The sequence below is a fragment of the Eulemur rufifrons genome, chromosome 8 (genome assembly GCF_041146395.1).
Source record: "Eulemur rufifrons isolate Redbay chromosome 8, OSU_ERuf_1, whole genome shotgun sequence".
NCBI lineage: Eukaryota > Metazoa > Chordata > Mammalia > Primates > Lemuridae > Eulemur > Eulemur rufifrons.
In genome coordinates, this window is record NC_090990.1 from 8,060,900 (window position 1) to 8,087,485 (window position 26,586).

General features: G+C 39.4%; 1 protein-coding gene across 2 annotated transcripts in view; it reads left to right on the forward strand.

Annotated features, from left to right (window-relative positions):
- The window catches only part of PRDM2 (PR/SET domain 2), a 105,021-nt gene that overhangs the window by 20,696 nt on the left and 57,739 nt on the right, over positions 1-26,586 (forward strand). Inside the window, exons 4-5 of one of the 2 annotated variants that reach the window (XM_069479367.1) lie at positions 8,211-8,363; positions 15,163-15,289. In XM_069479367.1, coding sequence (XP_069335468.1) covers positions 8,211-8,363; positions 15,163-15,289 — 280 coding nt within the window. Of the gene's footprint in view, positions 1-8,210; positions 8,364-15,162; positions 15,290-26,586 lie in introns of those variants that run through there. The other variant, XM_069479368.1, reaches the window with a different exon arrangement.

Sequence of the window (26,586 nt, forward strand, 5' to 3'; positions counted from 1 at the left end):
CCTCTGTGAATGTCTTCCTGAACATTCTTTTAACTCTGCTTCTCTGCCTCTGTTTTTATTCTGTTCCTCACACACACTAGTACGTATATAAACACTGTATATGGAAACTTACGCAGTTGAGATCAAACGGTGCATGCAGTTTTGTAATGTGCTTTTTTTCTTTCAATACATTGTGGATATAGCCATGTCAACTGCTTATTTACATCATTATTTCTTATGCCTTCCTAGAATTCCATTGTATACCATTCATGATTTATTTAAGCAGGCCCTATGTTGGACATTTAAATAGTTTTAATCGTTCATGATTATAAATAATTCTTCAAAGTATAAAGATCACTGTACATATACATATATGTGCTGCTTTGTCTGATTATCTTCTTAAGATAAATTTCTTGAAGTATAAAAAAAAATGTTAAGTCAAAAAGTTATGTACATTTTAACCCTTAATAAATTTTGCCACAGCCCTCGAGAAGGATTTGTACTAATTTCCATAACCACCAAGAGTACATATTTCTTCCTGGCCTTTTAAAACCCAGTATTGTTCATCTTTTTAATAATTTTTAAAAATTCATTCTCATAGATGAAAAGTGATAGTTCACTGCTTCTATTTGCATTTTGTTCATTCAGGCAATGAGTCAGGGGATGAAAGAAAGAAGTAGAATTTCCTATCAGTTAAAATTGATAGAGAAATTGTCTCTGTAAAAAGACTTTAATTTTTTTAAGGAAGTGAAAACATTTTTTATCACTCTGCACTATTATGATTAAATATTAACAAGCGGTTTTATAGACCTTGCTATTTCAATTCTTCTAATATCACATTATTTGTAAGTTAAAATTGCAGGCAAGAAGAAACAAGAGAGTCATTAATCAGCTGATTCTGCAGAGCCCTTTTTCCGATGAAAGTACTGCTCAGCTCTCACTGCTGCTTTCCGCCTCCTAAACCAGGCATCAGAGTCGCACGGCAGGGAAAGGTCTAAATCACCAGGGAAATCCACCCTGCTGTCTATTTTTTTACAGCCTGGAGCTAATAATGGTTTTTACATTTTTAAATGGTTGGAAGAAAATGAAATGTTTTTGTCACATGTGAAAATTATATGAAATTCAAATTTCAGTTCATGAATAAAGTTTTATTGGAACACAGCTATAGTCACTCATTTACATATCATCTATGGCTGCTTTTGCCCCATAATGGCAGAGTTGAGCAGTACGACAGAGACCGTAAGGCCTTCAAAACCAAAAATGTATTTGTGTGGCCCCTCACAGAAAGTTGGCCAAGCCCGGGTCTCAGTGTGTGGAGAAGAGAAGCAGTAGGAATGAATGTGGTGATGTTGGGTTTCAGGTTTACTGAGAAGCTGAGTGGTTAATGGCAGTGCACAGATTGTGAACTTGGTACTTAAAAGTGGGGTGGCTGAGCCAGTCACCTTCTTCTCTCAGGAACTGTGGGACAGATGAGGAGGACATTGACGTGCAGAGAATTAAGTGATCCTTTCAAACAGGTTAGCCTGTACTCAGATTGGCAGCTTAGTCTGGTGCAAAAAAAAAAAAAAAAAATCTCTGAGAGTTTATTTATTAACTCATTTAATACCTATTTGTTAAGCTTTTACCGTGTACCAGGCACCGTCCTAAGTTCTGGAACACGAAGCCTGTCCTATAACATGGGTGGTGTTATAAACAACTGGCGATTTTTATTTGTGGAATAAAGAAATACTAGAAATGACCTAGATCTTTCCACAGATGAGAAGTCTGAGTTCCAAGTAGCTTGCTTGGTGTTTTAGATCTGTCATTCCTGGGGTCAGGCCAGGAGCCCGTGTTCCTTGGTTGCCTATTTAGTTCTTTCGCATTAGCAAAGCCTAGAGACTGTTACACTTTTTTGCATTGCAAACCCTTTTGAAAATCTCCCCAGAAAATATATAAATGCACATATATACACAAAATTTTGCATATTATTTGTAGGATTATATGGAATTCTTAAACATCCATGGTCCAAAGATAGAGTTTCAGATTTAAGAATAAGAATAGACTCTCTTGTTTACCCAGTGGATGTTGATTGGGGCCTACTGTGAACTAGTCAGCATTTATTGGGCATCTGTTTTTGGGAGATTTTCCAGAAACGTATGTGTAGTTGTAGGTGTGAAATCTACGCAGAGTAATTTCAAAAGAGAGGGTTAGTCAATGTGGCTTGCCCAGTACAGTTGGATATGAGACTGGGCTTTGAGGGCTTGAGAGGCCAAGCTGCTTATTTTCTAAATTTGTATCTTAGACTCGCTTATAAAAGTAACCTGTATATTGGGAAATGTCCTCTGACAAGTGGGCTTATTGTAGTAAAATGTTCCATCACCGATTAGATTCCCTTTTCTTTCCTTTATTCCAGAATCTTCAGAACTTTTTAGAATACAATGATGCATTAGGATAGTTCTTAAAGGAAGTCTCTGATCTCCTAAAGTAATCTGATAAGTGAAGTAGTTTTACTGAAGATCCATTTTTGTAGCCACCGGAAAGTTAATTCTATAGGGTGGCAGTTTTATTCTGTAACTAAAATCAACTGAAATTTGAACACACCAAGAAGGTACAGTATTTTCTAGATAGCAGTGTTAATGAAATTCTTTATAATTTATGAAGATATAACTTTTATTAAATATTTTCATTGAAATGCTTTTATACCAAAGTGAGGTTATCCTTTTTTTTTTATTTTCACTTTTAAATGAGGTAAATTCCTCATAGATTTGGTTTGACTGCACATTAGACAATTTGTATGAAATTAGTTGATACAGACAACTCTGGCTCAGTAAATATTACTTGAACCTGAACATCAGAGACGAACACTTGAATGATCATGTAGAGGATAAAAACATTTTTTTGGTAGTTGAGTACGTTTTAAAAGACAATCAACTAGGACTTACTCCTGCTATGTAACTGTATGTTTGTACCCATTAACTAAATGTTTGAGGTGATGGATATCCTAAATACCCTAATTTGATCATTACACATGGTATGTATGTATCAAAATATCACATGTACCTCATAAATAGGTACAATTATATATCCATAAAAAATTTAGAAAACCAATATGCTATAGATACTTTTCCTCATTAATAAATATGTCAAAATTAAAAGATTACCCACTAAGTAACGTCTTCATTTGGGCTTAGAATTTCTTTATTCCCTAACATTGGAGAGTATGGGCTGTATTTCGAACCAAAAAAATTAGAATAGTGATGGGAAAGGGCGCGGATCCCAGGACTGACTTCTGAAGGCTGAGTCAGGGTTTACGGATGGAGACTCACTGGAGAGAAATGCGAGCCTGCTGCTGTCTTTCAGGAATAGACAGGGAAAGCGGGAAACGGTGTAGATCGTGACACTGGAAATTCAGCAGGCCAGATCCCCAGAAAATGAAGATATGACAGGGAGCCTCAGGCAGAATGGACAAACTAAAATGTGAACCAGGAGAGAGGTTCTGTCCCCACCACTGGTGTGTTAGAGGCCAGGTCACACGCAGTGGAGGGGAGTCCGGAGGACGGCTTGGGGAGGTGGCTTTACTGCTGTAGACTGTACTGTTGGGAGCTGCTTTGGGTGAATACAAGACTTCTCTCCTGTGAGGGTTGCTACGGTATGAGAAGGTTTCTTCATTCCGTGTCTTAATTCTCGAATGATTTCTCTCAAAATAAGTTGGTTAACGCAAGTTGAGGTTGGGTGAGGACCTTGTAGGGGAATAGTTGAGGATTCGAATGATGATAGTTTGCATTAATTGAATGAGAATTTTTTTAAATTACAAATTTGAATTAATACATGTACAGTGTAACAAGTAAATAATAAGGAAGACTGTAAGTTAAAACCCTCGTTACTCCTATCTCCTGAGGCAACTAACAATTTGGCTTCTTTGCACACCTTTCTCTATATTGGCATGAAGATTTAATTTTGAGTGTGTATTTAAATTGGCATGTGTACTGAAATTTGAATGTAGGTTATTTTATCACCGTTTCAAAATGACTGGGTTAAATTGAATGGAAATTGGGTGGTGTGAAAATTACATTTTGCTTGACAAGGAGTTAGCGCCCAGTCTTTGTTTAGTGGTAAAGACAGAAAGGAGGTAGGGCCTGCTGGACACTCTAGGGGAGGTTAGGCCTGGAAAAGAGGGGTTTGGAAGGAGGAAAAAGAGAAAGGTAAGTTGAGAACTCCTCTCAGTAGGACAGAAGTAGGAGACTCCCTCTCCCATTCCCTATCTGCATGTATGTTTTATTTTGGTGTAGGAAGAAATGAGGGCACCAGGTTTGAATCCTGGCTCTGACTTATAGTGACTTGATTATTCTACCCAAATTGCCAACCTTGTGTAAGTTTCCTCATTTATAAAAGGGGCTTAATATTTCATAGGTTATTGTACAGATTCTTATAAAGGTTAAATAAAATAACATGGAAAGCATCTGGCTCAGTGCTTGGTGTAGTGCTATTTCTCTTTCTTCTGTTCCTTTCCTCTGAGTGGGGAGTTTGAATCTGAGAGTCAGTAACTTGGCAAAACTGTTTTATGATAGTACATAATCAGGTACCCTTGTCTTCTTAAACGGGACTGTTTTATAGATTGGATCAGGAAAAAAATTATTGATCATATGGTAATATTTCTCTTTGGGGTCAAGTCAGCTGACTATTTCTTGGCCCTTATAAAAATATGGAAATAGTTTTATTGCATGGCATTTATTACCTGCCTTTCCATTGTCTTTGTCTGAAAGGAAGAGATTGTGGTTGTTTCTCCACTGTCTTCCCACCACCTTAGCCTGATGGTGTGTGGCACGGTCGCAGTCTGGTCATTTGTAGTTAAGCAAAATTTTGTCACATTTTGGAGATAAGTGCTGTGTGTCAGTCACTGAAATTAATTTGATTGGAAACGAAGGTTTGACCAACTAAGATGGGAATTGTATAAAAACACATTTTCTTCCCAGTTCTTAAATATAAGGTTAAACTCTCAATAAAAACAAGAAAGCTACATACTTTTTAAAAATGTGTGTGGATTATGAGGAGAATTTTAGCTTAGCATTTTAATTACCTTCATTCAAATTTAAGTTTTCATTCAAAAGACTTGCTTTTCCCACCCACCTCCCTTTTCTTGTTTTTTTTTTTATGAGATGAAGTCTTACTCTGTCACCCAGGCTTTAGTGCAGTGGCATGATCAAAGCTCACTGCAGCCTCCAACTTCTGGGCTCAAGCAGTTCTCCCACCTCAACCTCACAATTAGCTGTGATTATAGGTGCATACCACCATACCTGGCTAATTTTTAACCAAATTTTTTGTAGAGACGGTGGTCTCATTATGTTGCCCAGGCTGGTCTTGAACTCTGGCCTCAAGCAGTCCTCCCACCTCGGCCTCCCAAAGTTCTGGGACTAGAGATGTGAGCCACTGCACCTTGCCCCATCTCCCTTTTTTGTTATGTAGATTATACTATTATAAATCAGTGGAGGAAAGATCCAGATAAACAAAAGAAGGAAAATAAAAATTATAGATTACCCACTTCTCAGAGAAAAACATTATTGACATTTTTATACTTTTAGTTTCAGATTTTTCTCTTCTTATATTCATATGCTTAAAATAAAAATGATTATATAATCCATACTTTTTATAAATGGCTTTATTCAATCATCAATATATTGTAAGTATACTTATGCCAATATATGTATTTCTTCAACATCTAGTTATTTTTGTTCTCTTCTAATTACAGAAATGGGTATTTAGTTTATTGGAAAAATTCTTAAAGAATATAGAAATATTTAACAGAAAGTAAAAGTTTCCACATAATCTAATTAATCATTTATACAACAGTACTTTGTATGGAGTGCCTTCTTAGGTTTCAGCTATCAGAATGGACCATAATTTACAAGCTAATTCTATTTAAAAGCCATGAATTAGAAACAGTTTGTAGTAAACCACACTACTATAAGCATCTTCGTACATACATCTGGGTACTGTTGCCCAATGATCTCATTAGAATAAATTCCTACAAGTGTATATGCTGGTTAAAGTGTATTTCTATTTTAAAGCTTTTTAAAAAATCCCATCGAAAAATATTCTATCAATTTGTTCTCTGATCAGCAATGTTTGGAGAATATCTTTTTTCATACCTTTTCCAATCTTATTTTTTCTTAAAAAACAATTTTTGCCAGTTTAATAGGTAAAAATTGTTTTAATTTGAAATTACTTTTGATTATTAGTTTAACTTTTTTTTCACAATGTTTTGGCTATGTGTATTCCTTTATGAATTACTTGTTTGCCTATTTTTAAAAATTGAACTGTTTGTCTTTTCCTATAAAACTATTTTCTTTTTGCACATCAGTCAGTATGACTTAGAAGGTACCTTAGTCTCTTTTGAAACAAAATGAGCTATGCATAAAGAATTCACTCAACTGGAACATTTTGCTTTGTGCAAAGGTCTATATTGACCTGAGAGCCAAGAGGTTCCTGCACAGCCTGTATTGTTATCCTGAGGCAGGTGGATAGACTCTAGCTGCCTTCTGAACTATGTGGGGTTTTCCTTGCAATCAACTATCTCTGTGTTTGTCTCTGCAGCCTCGTTGATCTCTGTAACTGTCCCAGTATTTAGGTGGGGAGTGAGTGGGACTCTGCTATCCACTGTGATCAATCAAAACAACACTTTTTATCCCCGAGCTCAGTGTCAGTTTATATTGAGGGAAGGGGAAATAATGCCTGTGTAAGTGACTGTGTACAAATATTCTCTTTGGTGCTTATGATGATTAAATAAAATAACTTGAAAGCACCTTCTAGCATGGAACTTGTCTCGCAATAGGTGCTCATTAGATGATGCTGGTCTTTTAACGAGGGTGGTCAGGGAGAAGGTGCTGATAAATAGAGGTCAAGCAGATCTGAGTTTAAGCCCATCTTCATTACATTTAAGTAGGTGACTTTGGGAAAGTTGTTTAATTCCTGACTTCAACTTCCACATGTTGAAAGGAGATTTAATCATAAACCTGCTACACAGGGTTAAATGAGACAATATGTCAAGCATGTAGCATTATGCCTGACGTCTGACTCCCAATGGGAAGAAAGTAGTGTTAGTGCCCAGTAAGGTGGATGCTGCACCCTGGCAGTCACAGGCTCGGGCACCCACGCATGCCCAGAAAAGCAGAGTTCCCACCATCAGCTGGGGAGTGAGAGCTTTGTTCCAGAAGGAGAGGTGCGATAAAGAAAGGGGATAATGTGAGTAAGAGAGGGAAGAAGGCATGAGTGGAGAGGTCGTGGGGAAGAAATGGAAGCATCTAGATTCTTTCCTTTCTTCCTAAAAAGAAAGTAAAAGACCCATTTCTTTTGCTCAGCACATCTGTCACTAATTGATTCTGCAGTTGTATTTCAGTGTCTACTCAGGTGTTTTACAGTCTAGTTTTGGGGAAATAAAACATGTATATGTATGTATAAGCAAAATAAAAGTTAAAACAGTGGCTACATAGGTGTTCTTTAAAGCGAGGGAATGGTAAATGAGTGCTGGAAGCATCTGGGGAAGGAATTGACTCGGCATGGGTGATCGGGGAAAGCATCTTGCAAGAGTAGATTTGATCTACTCTTAGTAGAAATAGTTTTTGATTCTTTTTTTTTTTTTCTTGAAGGGCACTAGTATTTCCCAGAGGATGTTCCTTTACACCTTAGTCCTGACAGATGCTCTGGAGAGAGCTGACCACTGAGTTTGCAAAAGCATCATACTCTGTCACCCATGTGGCTGGTTCACAATGTGTGTTCACTTCCTAAAGTCCCTGTTAACCTTGCCAGAAAGGGACCTGCTGAACAGCCTAGCCCAGCAGAGTCAGGCCCCTGCACTGGACTGGCAGAACAACCCAGAAAGCTTGGGATTTGAGTGCTGCCAAACACTGCTGCAAGCTCAGATTTCCTCTTTAAGTTACACTTTAGGGAATGTGGTTGTTGCTTGTCTCTGTGTACATATTTGTAAAACATTTGGAGATCATCAAGCATTAACTCTTTTAAGTTTAGGGGAGAAGAATGAACGTGCCCAAATAGGAAAATAATGAGAATTACAGTTTTGAATTTCAGTTTCCACCTTGTATTGTTCTTTTCTCTGTTGCTTATTTTTGTTTCTATGAAATGCTTTATAGAGTACTTGCATATAATGAAAAAGAATTACCTTAAAAGTTGAAAATGGAAACATTTTAAAGATACTCGTATTTTAACAAAAGTGTTTTTTTTTTTCCCCCATTCCCAAGGTATATTACCCAAATTTGGGATGGATGTGCATCGATGCCACTGATCCAGAGAAGGGAAACTGGCTGCGATATGTGAATTGGGCTTGCTCAGGAGAAGAGCAAAATTTATTTCCACTGGAAATCAACAGAGCCATTTACTATAAAACTTTAAAGGTAACAGTGTTAGAATTAGTTTGCTGTTAGTTACTCTGCTTGCGTTTTTCTAAATGCTGTCCTTAGTTGTTATTGGCAATAATGACTTTTTAGAGTTTGAAAGGATTATATTTGAAAGTGGTTTGTCCACACACTCAAGGAGGTTCTGTGTTTTAAGCATATGGTTGCCATTGCTTCGTATGTGTCAGGGAACTAAAGCCTGAAGATCGTGTTAAGTAATTACATTCAGCATCTCTATAGATACTGATGAGTTAAGCTTGTGGCAGCTGCTTCCCTCCTCCTAAGACATAGAGGCATTAGGAACTGCCTGCCTGGCAGATTTATCCAACTGTGAGAAACTATCAATAGCTATGGTGGGTCTGTGCTAACTGAGAACACATTCTTAGTCTTCAGTATAAATGCAGCCTTGGATTAGCTTTCCTTTTCTCTACATTTTACTCAGAATAGAAATTGAACTAAACATGTTTCTTCCTTCTGCCCAGTTTTTCTTTGGAGACACTAATTGTTGAAAAGAAAAAGAGGCCGGGCGCGGTGGCTCACGCCTGTAATCCTAGCACTCTGGGAGGCCGAGGTGGGCGGATCGTTTGAGCTCAGGAGTTCGAGACCAGCCTGAGCAAGAGCGAGACCCCACCTCTACTAAAAATAGAAAGAAATTATATGGACAGCTAAAAATATATATAGAAAAAATTAGCCGGGCATAGTGGCGCATGCCTGTAGTCCCAGCTACTCGGGAGGCTGAGACAGGAGGATCGCTTGAGCTCAGGAGTTTGAGGTTGCTGTGAGCTAGGCTGACGCCACGGCACTCACTCTAGCCTGGGCAACAGAGTGAGACTCTGTCTCAAAAAAAAAAAAAAAAAGAAAAGAAAAAGAAAGTCATGTTCTAGGGTTGGTAGTGAGGTTACGGAGCACATTCAGGGATGTTTGTGTTAGGAAGTTGCTGCATTTCTGTGGCAAGTAAGGCTGTGCCTCTCTCCCTGGTTTTCACTGGGCATGCTGTCTAGGACATGTTCTCTAGGAAGATGAATCTGTACCTTTTGTATGGAAGTGTACTAAGGCAGAATCTTGAGCATGTAAAGATAGATGGTGGGTTTGTTTTTTTTTTTTTTTGTAATCAATATGTTTGCTAAAATTGCCATAAGGCAAATTTCTCTTCATTCACTTGTATCCATTAAAAATGTCATAGACTAGGGGATAGTCCATGAAAAAAAAAATCTGCATCGAGTTGAAAACTGGATGAGCAAACATTTTAAGATAGTGGCTAGCTTTGCAAATGTGTGCTGGGTTTGCTAATGTGATAGCAGTAGGACTTCTGGAAGGTTAGTAACTTGTAGCTGTTTAATTTTCCCTCGCTGCATTTTTCCTGACATTGTTAGCCAATTAGACTGCCCTTTACCACATGTACACCCGTGTCCTTGCTTCCAGTGTCTGCAGGAAATTTTTTTGTGTGGTACTTTCTCATTTAAGACTTTAAAAACCTTGTTTTCCATTTTTGTTCTGTTGAATTGTGGTACATGCTTTCTAGTAGCTATTACTCTACAATATTACTCTACAGTAATTATAGTATTACTCTATAATACTGTTATGCTGGAGTTTGAATTTGTATTCACAATTTGATAAAAGAAGAATTCATTGTTTGTGAAATTGATTTAAAGTGAGAGAGATACCTAGCTGAATCAGTGAGGTAGAATTCTGGTGGAGACAAAACACTAGCTAGGGGATGAATATGAGACAATCAAGGTAGTAGGAGTGATGTTCTGAAGGAGTGTGAGCCCAGGGAAACAGTAGGAGACTGCAATTCCTTCCTTAGACTTCAAGTTAAAATGTGTTCATCTCTGATAGCAAATTTGCAGAAATATTGCGAAGCAAGATAGAATAGTGGTTGGGAGAGTGAACTCTGAAGCTAGACTTCCTGGTTAGATCTTGACTCACTGTGTAACCCGAGGCAAGCTGGTGTGACTTTACTAGCTGTGTAACCTTAGTCAAGCTCCGTCTCTGTGCCTCCATTCCCTCATTGTAAGACACAGGTAATTATAGCATCGACCTCATAGGGTGGTTGTGATGATTGTATGGGTGATATGAATAGAGCCCTAGCACCCCATAAGTGTTAATAGATGCTAGTGGTTATTTTTGGCAAGGTGTGGTATGGTGTCGTGGAAGACTCTGGGGCAGTTTGTCTTGTGAGTAGACTGTTTTGGCCTCTAGATGTGTGACCATGTGAAGTTACTTAATCTCTCTTTGTCTTAGTTTTCTCACCTGTAAAAATGGAGGTGGTAGTAAAACTGATTTCTGTAGTCGTTGAGAAGGTTAAACAAGCAAGTATGTGTTAATATAAGATTCTGTGAACAGTTCTTAGTCTGATGTAAGTACTCAAAGTGTTAACTAGCTACACTACTACTATTCTTTTTACCTGTCTTTGTCCAAAATAACATAGTTCTGATCTTTACAGACCTCTGCGAATCCTGACCTTTGATATGTTTCAAGTAATGCACAAGGCCTTTCAGATGCCTTACGAGTGATTACCTAACTATATTCTTCTAGATTAAGTGTTCTGTGGGTTAGGCTTTGTAAATCCATCACATGTGATGTTCTCTGGGCTCTGTATTGCCTTCTCAACTTTTTATTCCACCCAGATAAGTGGGAAATCTCCACACTGGTTTTGTTTGTAACATAATTAAAAATGATTTTAAATTCTTGAAAGTTAACTGTTAAGCCTACTGTCTATTCATTCATTTATTCATTAGTTTGACAGATATCTATTGAGTATCTACTGTGTACCATGCACTCTCCTACAGCAGTGAACAGGACAGACAAGGTGTCTGGTCTCCTGGAACTGTCATTTTGTGGGGGAGGAGGCAGATAATAAACAAGTAAATACATAAACAAAATAATTTCAGATGATGAGAAGTGCATTCAAGACAATCAAATGTGATAGGGAGTGACTAGGTCAGGAAGGGTGCTCTGTTTCTCTGTTTTCTTCTGAGAGAAGACATTGGAAACCCTCTGTCCAGGATAGGAAGGAGCCAGCTACTCAGAGATCTGTGGGAAGAACAATCCAGGAGGAGGGGCCAGGAGAAGCAAAGGACTGAAGTAGGAATAAGCTAGTTTTTGTTGTTTGTCTGTCTGTTTTTAAAGGACTAGAACAAAGGCCACTGTAGTTGGAGGGAGGAGAGGAATGTTAGGAGATGAGGCTGGAGAAGTGGGCAGTGGCCAGATTAGGTGGGGTTGGGTGGTCCATGGGGAGAAGGATGATTTTTAGTCTTAAGTTCAGATTTTCTATGGGGGAGTTGAGGCTGGAATCTGACCTGCAACTTTTAAAAGATCATGCTGGGGACTGGATCGTAGGTGGTAGGAGTGGACATGCTCTGTGTGTTCTGATGATTCTGGAGTATTTCTCTTATTTTTCTAATATTCCTGACCAGGTGTTAGGAATATCAGGACCCTTGCTTCTTCCTGATGGGTTTGATAAAATTTCAAGTGTATATATAATATATACACACAGATATTTAGAGAAGAGAATATACTTAGTTTTATGAAGTCTGTCTGAATCCCCCAGAAAAGTTGGATGAGTTTCAAGTCTTTTTGTTGTTATTTTTTCTTTAACATCAAAATATATTTAAAAAGTTTGTTCTTTTGACTTTTTTTTTTTAACGTGGATTTGTATTTCCTTTGTTTAAGGGCATAGTTTTTCTTCTGAATTTGACTTAAAAATGCTAAGCAGTACAGAAGGAAAAAAAACAATACAGTGCAGAGAAAAACAAGCCTTGATTTTAAAAGATATATTATTTTCCTCTTGATAAGGGTCTGCTATTGGTGTAGTTGTTTTAATGTAAAGTTAGGACGCATATATAGCTCTATGATATAATAACCATCTCAGCTGCTAACGATTTTGAAAGCTGTTCAGCAGCTAACAAATAGGTTCCTCTTGATCTAGTGCTTCACCAGCTCTTCAGCCTTTTAGAAATTTTATATTAGATTTGTGGTACAAACAGATTCTGGTGTGTTTTCATATTGTGTGTTTTGCAACAACAAAAGAGGATCTTAGGACACGAGTGCCCGCCTAAGTAAAGAGTTTGTGCCAATATTGAACTTCACCAAGTTGCTAGTACAGTTAGCACTTCACCGACGACTCAGTGGAATGAACATGGAAACTTAAGCTCTTATTCTTGGAGGTATCTTGAAAATGTCTGGTGGTGTCTTCCAGCCAGTTTTCTGGTTATGCTGTTTGGGTTGGGAATATAGTGGGAATGCATTTGTCCTTACTCTTTCCCATCTTCTTTTTTACTTTGGTTTTATTTTAAGACTTCACATATTTCTTAGAACCCTAGTCATTTCAAATATCATTGGATATCACCATTTCATAAATACGTGGCTTATCACAGAAAATAGAGAACAAACTATACATTTGGAATTTACATCATCTAGAAATAGTTTACTTTAAAATAAGCTGTTCTTTCAACAGAAACAGATTAGCTCATCAGAATGCCAAAAGGCATTTGTGATGGCTATTTTAACTCATTGTTATCTTTCATATATTAAATTTTTTGGTTTAAGTTTAACTGATTCAGGAAGGGAAATAATATATTCGTTCAAATATAAGAAAATGGTAGGTTTTAGCCATCCAGGCAGGGGTTGAAGGAAGCAAAGGAAACAGTGGCTGCTGCTTTTATTTTAAAGAATTTAGAATATTTTGAAATTTGGGCTATATAAACAGTGATAGTTCTGCAGGGAATGAAATGAAGTAGTATTTACTGTTAAGGGCTTTATCTAGACTAGAAGGTATGTTGAAGTGAGGAACTATTTTGTTTCCTAACTGACATGTTAGGTGGAATTTCCTTCCCCCCACAAAAAACAGTATCATTCTCTTACATAACTACAGTGAAAAGATCAAAATCAGGAAGCTAACACCAACACATTATTGTTAGCTAATCTGTGTACTGTACTCAAATTTTGTTGGCTGTTCCCATCATGTCCTTATAAAACTCCCATCACATTTAGTTGTCATGTCTCATCAGTCTCCCTAGTATAGGTGGTACTTTAGTCTTTGTCTTTTATAATCTTTCAGTTTTGAGGAGAACTGGCCAGTTATTTTATAGAATGTCTCAAAGTTTACGCTTCTCTAGTTTCATCTTGATTAAATTTTGTTTATGCATTTTGGGCAGAAATCTTCTAGAAGTCGTGCTGTGTTCTCTGTGCATCATATTAGGAGGCATATGATGTCAATTTGTCTTATTACAAAGATGCTGTTTTTTCCTTTGTAATTAATAAATATTGAGATATTTTGAGATTATGCAAGTATTTTTTACTCCTCAAACTGTCATCTACTTTTAGCATCCATTGATGATTCTTTGTTTTTTTGTTTTTTTTTTTGGAGACAGAGTCTCACTCTGTTGCCTGGGCTAGAGTGCCATGGTGTTAGCCTAGCTCACAGCAACCTCAAACTCCTGGGCTCAAGCAATCCTTCTGCCTCAGCCTCCCGAGTAGCTGAGACTGCAGGCATGCGCCACCATGCCCGGCTAATTTTTTCTGTATATTTTTAGTTGTCCAGCTAATTTCTTTCTATTTTTAGTAGAGACAGGGTCTGGCTCTTGCTCAGGCTGGTCTTGAACTCCTGACCTCCAGCGATTCTCCCACCTCCGCCTCCCAGAGTGCTAGGATTACAGGCGTGAGCCACCACGCCCGGCCTCCATTGAGGATTCTTGCCTGAATCAATGATTACTGTGATGATTGCCAAATGGTGATTTTCTGATACCATCTTTTTTTTTTTTCTGATTAATTGGGATCTATTTTAAGGAAGAGCTTTCCTTTTTATTTACTCCTTCCTTCCTTTCTCATGGATTCTTATTCAGTGAGTTTTAGATGGAATTTTACTTGTATTGATACCTTTGAAACTTTTTGAACAGATGAATCACTGTGAGAGAAACTGATAAGCCATTTCTCCAAATTCTGTTTAGGTGTCTACACTTTACAGTCAATGTGTTTTTTCTTCAGGTTCTTGTTCTAGGTGTAATCCATATGATGGTGGTGTATGTACTCACTACTCCCAGTCATACACGACTTAAGAATTTAATGATTTAGTAGCATAATACATGGGAGGTATTTCCTTCTATATTTAAAAGTTATAATGTGAAATCTTGATGTTTGGTACAAAACATCTTGATGTTTGGTACAAAGGGCCAAACGCTTTTCAGAGCGGAGCAGGTTGGTGGCAACGCGTAGATAATGCCCTGTTCCCGGCACTGCCTCTTCTTTTAGCATTTCAGTGATATAAATAGCGGCGCATTTATAAATGTGCAGTGGCATATAGTTCTGCCTTGTTCCCGTGCTTAACTTGCTCTTGGAATCTGAAACGTGCGCTGGCAATTATCTTTCAGCGCTCCGCTTTCCATGACGCCCGCTTCTTTTTAATTATGCTTTACGTTTCTCATCAACTTCGATTTCGGGAGCAAAATGGTTCCATGTTTTATTTTTTCTTCTGCGTGGGTAGTCGTGAAGCTTCGAACAGCAAGATGTGACAGCGCCTGGCAGTTGCGAGTTTAAACCGACCGGCTCGCGATGAGCTGCCGTCGCCGGCCTGTCTGTCCGCGCGCCTCGCCGCCCGCGAGGGCCTCCGCCGGCGGGGTTCCTGCGGGCGCCGGCCCGCGCCCCAAGGGTTAAGGAGCCCTTCCTGCCGGCCGGGCTGCGCGCGGCGCCGACAGCTGTTTGCCATCGGCGCCGCTCCCGCCCGCAGCCCGGCGCGCCCCGCCCCCGCCAACAACCGCCGCTCTGATTGGCCCGGCGCTTGTCTCTTCTCTCCCCGCAGCCAATCGCGCCGGGCGAGGAGCTCCTGGTCTGGTACAATGGGGAAGACAACCCCGAGATAGCAGCCGCGATTGAGGAAGAGCGAGCCAGCGCCCGGAGCAAGCGGAGCTCCCCGAAGAGCCGGAAAGGTAGGAGCCCCCGGCCCGGCCCGCGCGGCCCCGGCGCCACGCCCGCCCGCGACGCCGCCCCGCCGCTCCCCGCTCGACCGCGGGGTGGGTCGCGGGCTCGGGCGGCGGCGCCCGCGGCGTCTCGGTGACCTTTTCCGGACTCGGCCCGGCCGGGCCCCGGTCCCGCTCCCGCCCCGAGATCCTGCTCGGGCCCCGCGAGTCGGCCCCGCGACGCCGCCCTGCCGCCGGCCGGCCCGGCCCCGCTGCTGAATCACGGCCGCCGCCGCCGCGCGCTCGGGCTGTTTTCTAACTTGTGACTTAGCACCTGGGCGGCGGAGAGTGCGCGGACGCCGAGCCTGGGAGTGGACGCTTCGCCCGCGGACGCCCGCAGCTGCGCACGGCGGGGTCCGCAGCCCTCCGGGCGGCCGGCCGGCGTGACAGCCCCGACTCCGCAGACCCGGGCCCACCGCGCTGACTCGGGCACGGAGTCGGGGAGGGGGGCGGACGGACGGACAGACGGGGAGAGGAGAGCAGGGACACCGGGGCACGGAAAGCCAGGCGCGCTAGCTTCCGAAGGGTGCCGAGGGGCAGTGTGGAAGTTAAGGGAGCGTGCTGTTCTGCCGTTTTGACTCAATTCTTAGTTTTATGATTTATGATTTCTAACAAAAGGTAAAGTGTAGTCATACTTAAAAAGGGAGGGGATAATTTCTGGGTAGGAAAATAGTTTGGTTGGCTGTATCATTTCCAGCTGGCATACTGACATGTTGAAGGGATTTTTTAAATGAAGAATTTTAATGTGAATTCAGAAATGTTTCATAGAGCCCGGTTTGAATATATGCCAAGGAACAGTGTGGTGGTTTCTTATTAATATAAACACATGGGTTTTTTTTTGCCCGACTTAGGTCTTAAGTAAATTTTTGTAGTCATCTGAATGAAGGAGTTCATCCTTTACCCAGAACATTGCAGAGTGAGTTGTGGAAGTAATATCATAAATAAATAAATCATATCATAAACTTGATTTTGGAAAATTTCAAAAAAAAAACACTATTAAAAAATGTTGGCAAGAAGTCTGTTCTGATTTTTCAATTACATATTCTTTGTATATCACAGCATAATGGAAATACAACTAGTTCACCCAAGGGACAGTTGGTAGGCCTCTTACTGAATACAAGTTCTCTATTTCTCAAAGGTGATTTAGTCACTACTTTAGGTCATTAGATGCTTTGATCCTGAATCAGATGATGCGTCTAGACAATTCCCAGGCCTTTTTTTTAAATTGTTTTAACTGAGTACTGGGATTTTGTTGGTATTAAGTTTAGTGCCTAGTTGTTTGAAGATTCTTCACATAATTCAACTCGTTCCTTTATTCGTGTATAGCTAATGTTACCAGGTAAGGTGTGATTTGTAGGGAACTGGAGATTAGGAGGATGGGGAATCTTTACTGTACCACTAAGCATAACTGACTCATACCTTTAAATATATTTATAGCTCAATAGCAACCTTACCTTAAGACTTTTCTCAGGCATACTTTGGTGCGCATGTTTAGAACATATTTCATTACTCTTTTTTTTTTTTTTTTTTTTTTTTTGAGACAGAGTCTCACTCTGTTGCCCAGGCTAGAGTGAGTGCCGTGGCGTCAGCCTAGCTCACAGCAACCTCAAACTCCTGAGCTCAAGGGATCCTCCTGCCTCAGCCTCCCGAGTAGCTGGGACTACAGGCATGCGCCACCATGCCCGGTTAATTTTTTCTATATATTTTTTTAGCTGTCCATATAATTTCTTTCTATTTTTAGTAGAGATGGGGTCTCGCTCTTGCTCAGGCTGGTCTCGAACTCCTGAGCTCAAACGATCCGCCCACCTCGGCCTCCCAGAGTGCTAGGATTACAGGCGTGAGCCACCGCGCCCTGCCTTCATTACTCTTTTTAAAATTTTATCCTTTATTTTTCTATTCACTTAGTTGGGTAAAAACCTGAAAGTAAACTTTTTGTTTTATTAGTGATAGTGAACTTACACATCTGCATTTTTATACCTGCCTAGATTGCTTGCTGGGGTTTTGTATTGAGCTAAATAGTTAATATTTCTTATCCCATTACTATTTTTGTAACTATTCTGGCAGCATATAACCCACTGAATCCTAGGATTTAATTAAAAGACTTGCACAAAGCTCACTCTTGGAACTCAGTCTGATTTGAACAGTTTTCTGGTAAAGAGGCCTGTTTGCTCTGTATGACCTAAAGTTTGGAGAGTTTAAATAATGAGTCAAACCTTTTTTATTTTTAAATTAAATACTTTGTGAAGGCTAATTTATAGCTTGCAAAGACCTGAAATGGAGAACTTTTTATATTAACTCAGTTCTATTTAATGTGACCTCAGACATTTAAATATCTTTTCAGGCAGTCATAGAGTGAATCAACGTAAATTTTACTCAGAGGCAATGTTAACTTAGTATTTTTGAAAGCCAGATGTTGAAGACATACAGCTGACAGGTGGATTGGTAGTGGACCTGACTTCATTCTGGTTATGAGACAGAGAGAAACAAAGGGCTGAATTCTTCATAGTTGTGGACCTCGGCTCCTTTGCATGACAGCTGCTGTGCTTACAGCTGTGCATTGCATGTGGTGCCTTTCAGAACTCATCAGTTTGCTGGTGGATCATAAGGCGTGTTTGGGCAGTGCTAAGACCTGATTTCTTCACAAACAGTTGTGTCGCCTTTCACCCCCTCCCCTCTCTTTTTCTCTCTCTTATTCATTCATTCACCTAATGTTTATTGAGTCCCTGCAGTGTGCCAGACACCCTGCTAAGTTGTACAGCACAGTGTTGAGCAAAAAAACAGCAGTAACTCTTCTCATGACGCCTGTAGTCTCGTGGAGGATGAATACATTAAATCAGTAAATAGTTGATCAGAGCCGAGGTGGTTGGTGTGTAGTAGGCCCTCAATAAATATTCGTTGATTGGCGAACAAAGACTCACACAAACATGTAAGGAAAGAAAAGAGCACAGTGCCGGGAGAACACAGTTCATATTGTCTCTGACCATGGAGCATGCAGTTTTGCCATGGGCCAAAGATATACATACTTCAGGCATTTTCAACTAGAATTTATTTTGGATTCAGCTTAACTTTTTACATGTCTGAGCAGCCTCTATAAAATTGAAGATGAAAAGTTCCTTGGATGGGATAGATTAAACTTCCAGGTAGAGAGGAAGGAGAGGGTTTTTAGTGTCAGGTGTTCTAGGTTATTTTAATGTGAACCACAGGAAGATTATAATCTATAAAATAGCATAGTAAAAAGCCCAAATCTAGAAGTATTTATCATCTTCCTGTCCCCTATTTGATACTGTGAGAAATGAGATTGAATTTGCTTGTTAGCAATAAACAATGACTGTTGGCAAATGCTCTTACAAAACGTAGGCTATAGTGCAGAATGTGTGCCCTGCTCTCTCTTAGCTACGTAAGAGCCTTACCTGAAGTTCTTTTAACCTGAAGAAACAACAGTGGCTTTATACAAATGGGCTTAGTGGAAGGAATGAAAAACACGGGACTTCTGGGTATTTACCAGGTGTCTGATTTTGGGTAAGTCATGTCACCTTTCTGTAGCACAGTTTTCCTAGCATTAGGAATGGGTGTCATGATATTGATACTTGTGGCCACCTAACCTCAGGAGGTTGTTGTCAAGAGCAAATGACATAGAAAGAAACACGCGTTATGAAGCTTGCAAGTTCTTGGTAACTGTTAAGTGCCACCTCTCAAAACGTGGCTGACAAGTTACTTGCACGTTTCCTGCTGAGGAACTACTGAGTTTGTGACTTATTTATTCAGTCAGTATTTATGGAGCACCTGTGTAAGTTCAAAATAAGCACCGAGTCTCTTCCCTCCTTCTTCCTCCATACATCAGAGTCTTACTCTGCTGATTCGCCCTTATTTTAGGCCTCGTTCTAACCTACTGGCCACACCATTCACAGCAAATTAGGAGAGGAGTTATTTACAGCAGCAAGAAGTTTTGTACCTGATAGCTGTGAAGTGAAGAAGAAAGAACATTTATGACCAAATCAGTAATGAACTATAAAGAGCATAGTTCCTTAAAGTCAGTTAATAGCTTCAGATACTCTTTTATAAACCTTAAATGGTGCCTGAAAATATCAACTCAATAAATAAGTGTTTATCTAGGTGACTTATAGAACTGTTAAATTATAATCAGCTCAACAAGGAAATATTTCATCTGTCTCTGCAATCAGAATTGTTCAAATAAAAAACGTTGGTGCTGTGAAGAAAGGTTTTTGAAATTATATATATTTGAAAATTTTCCCTAAAGATGCTGAATAACTGATGCCTTTAGAAACTTAACATTCAATAAAGGGAAGTAAGAGATCCATATGGAAAGATAACTCAGTCTAAGGTAGTTTAAAAAAAAACCAAAAGGTGCTAAATGAATGCTATAAGGCAGTAAGGACTGTACACCCATGGGAGGGCAAAGGAACTCGAGGCTGGGCTGGGCTGGCCAGGGAGGGTTTATATGGAAAAGGTGGAGGGTGAGGGCATTGCAGAACCTAGGAGAGTCAGGGAGGGCGTTCAGAGGGGCCTTGGGGGCTGTGAGCAGGTTAGAGAAGCTGTAACTGTGTGGATGGTCATCATCATTTGACAAGTATTCATTGAGTCTGTGTCAGGCAGTATTCTAGGTGCTGGAGGCTAGAGTTCAGAGAACTAAAATGACAAAGGTCCTTGTTATCACAGAATCAGCATTCTGGGATTTTTTTTTTTGTTTGTTTGTTTTTTTTTTTTAGAGACAGGGTCTGACTCTGTTGCCCAGGCTGGAGTGCAGTGTTGTGATCACAGCTTACTGCAGCCTTGGACGCCCGGGCTCAAGTGATCCTCCTCCCTCAGCCTCCTGAATAGCTAGGACTACCGCCATAGCTCAGCTAATCAAAAAAAATTTTTTTTGGTAGAGACAGTGTCTCGCTATGTAGCTCAGGCTGGTCTCGAACACCTGGCCCTAATGATCCTCCGAAAGTGCTGGGATTACAAGCATGAGCCGCCTTGCCTGGCCTGAAATTGACATTCTGGAGAGTGGGCACTACAGGCCAGCAGATGAACTAGGCAAGCCTTATAATGTCAATAAACAGTTTTGCGGTATAGGTGAGTGGTCAGGGATGGCCTTTCTGAGACTATAAGGTAAATGACATAGGAAGTTCTAGAGGCTGAGGGCTCCAAGAAGAGGGACCCAGTTCTGTTAGCAGTTCTACTCCTGTGTAGAAACCCACATGAGTAATTTTGGATTATGAAACTCAGTTCTGCCAATGACCATATTGGCCCCTTTTCTACCGGGCACTGCACTAAGTGCCTGGGTTGGTAGGGGAGATTTGAGAGATGACTATAGCAGGCACTATAGAGCTTCTAGTCTGTTTCAGCGCAGGCAGGTATAGGTCAGACTTAGTTGGTGTTCTGGTTGATGTGGAAAAGTAGGAAATGGACACTTTTCGTCATTGGGTAACTTGTCTAAGATCACTCTGCCAATGGGTGTCATAGTCGGAATTTGAACTAGGTATTCCTTGCCTTTTCCCTACGCAATATGCTGTTTTTGTCCACGTCTATATGTGGTGGGCCGCAGCAGAAATGACAACACTGGTTCTGTTTAAAGTTAAAATTAAAGAATACACTTAATAAAAGCAGAGAACTGATGGGTTTCCGTGGAGTTTGATCGCCTGACCTTTCCTAGCAGCTAACAGCTCTGTTTTAGGCTCCTTGGCCAAAGCTGAATGGCAGAGACCTGGCTGTGGTGTCTGAGGATGATGGTAGACGGGCCCTGTACCTATTGGGTGGCTGGTGGGTGGGTCCTGCACCCACTGACTTACAGGGCACTGGCCCATGCTTCCTGTTTGTAGGTGCTAGAGCAGGGTGTGGGGCATTTGGAGGTGGTGGTATTCTTGGGTCTTGCTTTATGGTTGCAAGCTTGTCCATTGAAGTGAAGTGAGCTGTTTCCTGGCTGGTCATCTTGGAGAGGGGCCTGTCCTTCTGTAGCTCTCTGGCTGCCTCCTTGCTGTGGATGCCTTTGCTGAGCATTGGGTGTCCTGTCTGGTAGTTGCTTGACAGGTTGATTTCTTTGCTGCTGTTGTGGTGGTTTGTTTTTAAAAGCTCAGTACAGTTATTTATTTATTTATTTATTGAGACAGAGTCTTGCTCTGTTGCCCAGACTAGAGTGCTGTGTGGCGTCAGCCTAGCTCATAGCAACCTCAAGCTCCTGGGCTCAAGCAATCCTTCTGCCTCGGCCTCCTGAGTAGCTGGGACTACAGGCATGCACCACCATGCCTGGCTAATTTTTTCTATATATTTTTAACTGTCCAGCTAATTTCTTTCTAGTTTTAGTAGAGACAGGGTCTCGCTCGTGCTCAGGCTGGTCTCGAACTCCTGACCTCGAGCGATCCTCCCGCCTCGGCCTCCCAGAGTGCTAGGATTACAGGAGTGAGCCACCAGGCCCGGCCCTCAGTACAGTTTTAATTAATATTTTTTCAACCACAGGAGTTAGGGAATTTTTTGATTTCTAATTCTGCTGCTGCTCCGGAATTGCTCCAAATTTAGGTAAAAATGTTGGTCAGTATTTTTGTTTTGTGCCTTTGATTCTTGCTTATTTATAACCTTGTTTACAAGGAAATTATGTGGATTAACTAAAAGTTTTCAAAGCATTTTGTAAGTTTTTCAACTGTATTTTAGTGGGTGAATTTGTAAAAATCCTAATATATGCCACATTTAAACACTGTTTCAAACACATAATTGATTGAGTATATTAGGAATTATACTGTGCTCTGTCTATTCTTAGGTTGTTAATTCTGGTTTTCATGTCCATATGTAAATTGGAAGGCGAGACTTGCCTCATACAGAAAAGGTTTGATTATGATTAAGTTTTTAAAGGGTAAAAAAAGTTAACAAGACCCTTATTATAGTGAGTTCAAAATAGTTTGAGTTTTACAAGTCTATTTGTAATTTGGAAGTAAAAAAACAATTTTCTATGTTTTCCTCAAATATGAACACTAGATTATTTTCCCAAATTAATGGATTTTTTATTGTTTTTTAAACTCCTGTGGTGTTTCCTTTTCCTAGGTAGTTTCACATCCCAGTTTACAAACGGCTGTTACAACATTCGAACTTACTGTTTGTAGGAGCATTACGTAGAGGAGGGTGTAGTTTTATATTTCAAGTTTTCCTTTAAAGAACTGAGGAATTGGATAGATAGCTCAAGAACATCATTATGGAGGTTAAAAATTAATAGACATTTCTTTCAGTTAAAGATTGTATGGAGAACTGAAAGTTGCAGTTTCACATAGACTGGCACGGTACTCTTTTGGCATTCAGATTACCTGTTTATATTTTGTAGCTGCCAAGTACAGTTCTAAAGTTTGGTTGTGTTAATGTTAATAATTTGGTTGAAATAGTTTAGGGGAGCTGAATGACATAGAGAAGCAAGAGTTATTTGAAAATACTATTGTTTGTCTGAGTGAAAAAGATAAACACTGAAAGTTTTTCTTTTTACCATGCAGATTAAACCAGTTTCATACATTACAAGAGTCCTTGGCTGAATTCATTTATTATGATGTGTTTTGTGTGGGCATAGCTCATGATTTGACACTTATTTTCACATGTCATTATGTGATGAATCACTGCTTTATTGATGGTGACGATGATGGCAATTACTCTTGTTTCCAGCACCGTGCTTGGTGCTCCATATATACCATTGCTAATCCTCTCATAACCCTGCAAAGTAGGAATCATTATCCTCATTTGTAGAAGAGGAAACCGGTGCTCAGAGGGGTTATGTACATGCTTTGCCCAAGTTCACCCAGCTACTAAATTAGTGGCTCTGTCTTGCCTAAATCCAGTTTTTGTTCATAATGTTCTAAGTAGGACATTTATACTGTATAAGTAGCAGTATTTTATTGGCTTTAGTAATTAGCCAGGGTGAAGTTTCACCACTCACCATAGTAATGCCCACTTTAATCCTAAATACTAAGACAGTGATTAAGTGAAGTCTTAGTTGTAGTAAAGCTAAGTTATGGTGAGAGCTGATGGCTTCAGTTATTTTTGCTTTGTGGGTTTATGGATTATATAGATACTGTATTCCTTTGAGCATTCCAAATAAACAGTTTTTAAAATCACAGATTACATTTATACCCTTTGCTAGCTGTTGTCCAGTGTTTTTTTAAACAACGTATATGTTGGTTTGGGCTTTTTATGAATATTTTCATTCTCTTAGGTTTTATATTATTTTGGCATCAGTTTTAAAACCACAAGAACAGAGCGAGACATTGTTTTTGCCCAATTCCCTTTTCAATGCGGAGGGAATCCAGTCTAGGATTGTGGAGCTCTTTTGTTTTGTTTTATTGATGAGTTCAGTTCAAGAAGCCAGTGATGTTCAGCTTCCTCCTTTGCAGGGGGAGGTCTTTTGTTAAGACTGGTTTTATAGTTTGGCTGTTCCACTGATAAAATACTAATTTCAAAGTTTTCTTAAGCTATGTTATGGGTCATGGATAAGCTTTTTATTAATATATACTCTAAAAATTACATCTAAGAACTGATTATAATTGCAATTCTGATTTGTTTGTGGATATAATTTAGTTAAATCATCTTTGTTAGTTTCACTATCTTAGGATGTTATACCAAAAACAGATTTTGTTTGTTTCTTGTTTGCTCTACAAAGTGTTTCTGGGGAGTAGCTTTTTATATTTTACTTTTACCTTTAAGAGGAACACACTTGAAACTATTTAAAGCAATACCTTCTTAAGAGGTTTTGTTTGCTGATAAAGCTTTCCTATTCCAGCTACTTGACTCACTCCAGAGGAGAGGCATGAAAGGAAACCAGAAGGTGAAGAGAGTTGCCCTAACCTGTCGATGTGCACTCTTGAATTTTCCTAATGAGGGGCAGAGGTTGATTTCTTCATTGTCTTTATCCTACAATAGATTCTTAGAATGTGTATGTGCGATATAAAATTTTAAAAGCTTCATGAATTTATAACAAAATGTAACGTGGCTTTTTCTACCTGGAACTTTTACTAAGAGTACTCTACTTTGTTGTTCCTTAAAGATTTAGTAGGTAGCCAAGATCCCACCCCTAACCTCCAGACACACACTGTAGGCCAGGCAGAACTGCAGTTTAGTAACCTGGTGCTTTCGTTTTTCAATTTTTAAAGTATTTTCCTTTCTGTTCTACCCTTTTCACTGATAATTAGCAGGTAACTTTGTTTAAAAGGTTAAAACAAGAAGAAAAAGTCCTGAGGATTATGGGTAAGAGACTAGAAAACCCTCGGTGTTCTGAAGCATTTATCCTAGCTGTTTCCTGTTCCTATTGCTGTGGTCATGATCCTGAAATTTAAAAATACATTTTGATGGAAGTTTTAATAATCTGGCAAATGTGTAGTTACTTTAAATTTTACATGTGTAAGTACATTACATTTATTTTTAATATACAAAGTATATTTGAATAATTTCAGAGGCAAGAGATTTATTCTGATGTTAATATTATGTGTGTGGTATATAAAAATACCTCAGTTTCTAAAATAAAATTATGACATCTAAAATACTAATTTGATACTTTCAAAACTTTGAATTTTTATGTTGTTTGTTTAATCAGTATCCGAATGACCAAAACTTAATTTCATTCTTAATGAATTAGCTGTGTATGTTACCAAAGCAAAATGTGTAGTTTGTTGCAAAGGACTGTCTTTGCTTTGGTTAAAAATAAAAGCAATTAATGTAGTGCTGTTCAGGCTAAAATCCCCACTCCTTTTTTCTATTAAAGCTACAGTGGTAAATAATCTATTTTTCTAGTATTTATAATTCTGCTTCTTGGTGCAGTCTTTTGTAGGTTTCCTGAGACACCACATGCCACAAAAATGAAGGCGAACTGGTTTGTTCACCCATGTTTAGAACCCCCAAACAGAATTACGCTCAGTGTTTGAAGTTACAGTACTGTTTGGAATGGGTAACAATGCAATTTCTGGGCCCTTCGTTATTGTCTTTACTGTTTGTCTTCTCAGGTTCAGTTTTCATTCCTTTGCCAATTTGAGTTGTAGAATATGCCTTTCTAGTTCTGTTCGTATTTTTGTCTTTATCGTATGGTATTATCAGAGCCTGTTTCTTGTGGAGTAAAGCGACTTCTGGACTTAGCAGAATGTCTTAGGTCCTGTGAGCAGTGAGGATTTTGCTGCTCTCCACCTCCTGCCTTGGCACTTGCTCTGCAAGGATGTTAATGTTGGCCCTATGGAGTCCTAAGTCTTCTGTTCCTCTGTAGCAGGTTTATGCTGAGGCCTGCACCGTAGTGGTAATAGTTGCAGTTCTGATCTTTTACATGTGGAACAATCTCGTCTATGTACACATGATGGTGTGTAATTTTGGATTAACACTAGTGTTGAAATTAGTTTCCCTCTCACTGGCATCTGAAAGAATAAATAAAAAGTACCAGTAATGAAAGTAAATGAAAAGGAGTATCATACTATCAATATTCTCAATCTTGAATTTTTGAAGAAAGGACTTAAGATTCCAAATCTACTTGTTTTTAGGAATTTTGTCAGTTGCTAAGTGTAATATCAGAGTGAATGTTTTTTCCTTGTTAGGTGGATCATAGGAGTGTTTGATAACAAGATCAAATTTGAATATTAAGCTTAATAGCTATTTGCAGTTATGATTCTGTCATTATAAATTGAGGAATTCAGGATAGAAAATAATGTAAATTACTGTCTGTATGCCAAGATAAATTCATGGTTGCAGTAAAGTATAGAAAATACGAAATAAAAAGTGACTTATTTCTGACTCTCTTAAGTTTTAAAGAGATGGAGTCCTACAGATTTCTTGGTTAATTGTCAAAAAGTACATGAATTGGTGAAGTTTGTTTTCATAATGAACGGTTGTTGTGCTCCCCTTTCCCTCCCTTCAATTTCTGTGCTAAGCCACACCCCCCAAAAAAAAATAAAAATAAAAAAAATAAATCTATTTAAAAAATTCATTAGTAGGAATACACTGCTTGGGGGCTTTACTGTTGCTTCTGCATTAAATGTAAATCGATCAGTTCTTTGAAAATCGATAACTTGTTTAAAATGAACCTGAAATGTCTATTTATGTTGGGTGGAAGAGAGAAGGGAAAGATTGCTGACCCAGCTATACCTTGAGTATTAGGAGATGCATAGTATGTGGAATTTATTAGGATCTGCCAGAACATATCCTTGAAATTAAGAGACCAGGTTCAAATCCCAGCTCCACCAGTTTAGTAGCATTGTGACTTTGGACAGGTTACTCTGCATACTTTGATCTTTAGTTTACCTGTCCATAAAATGGGGATA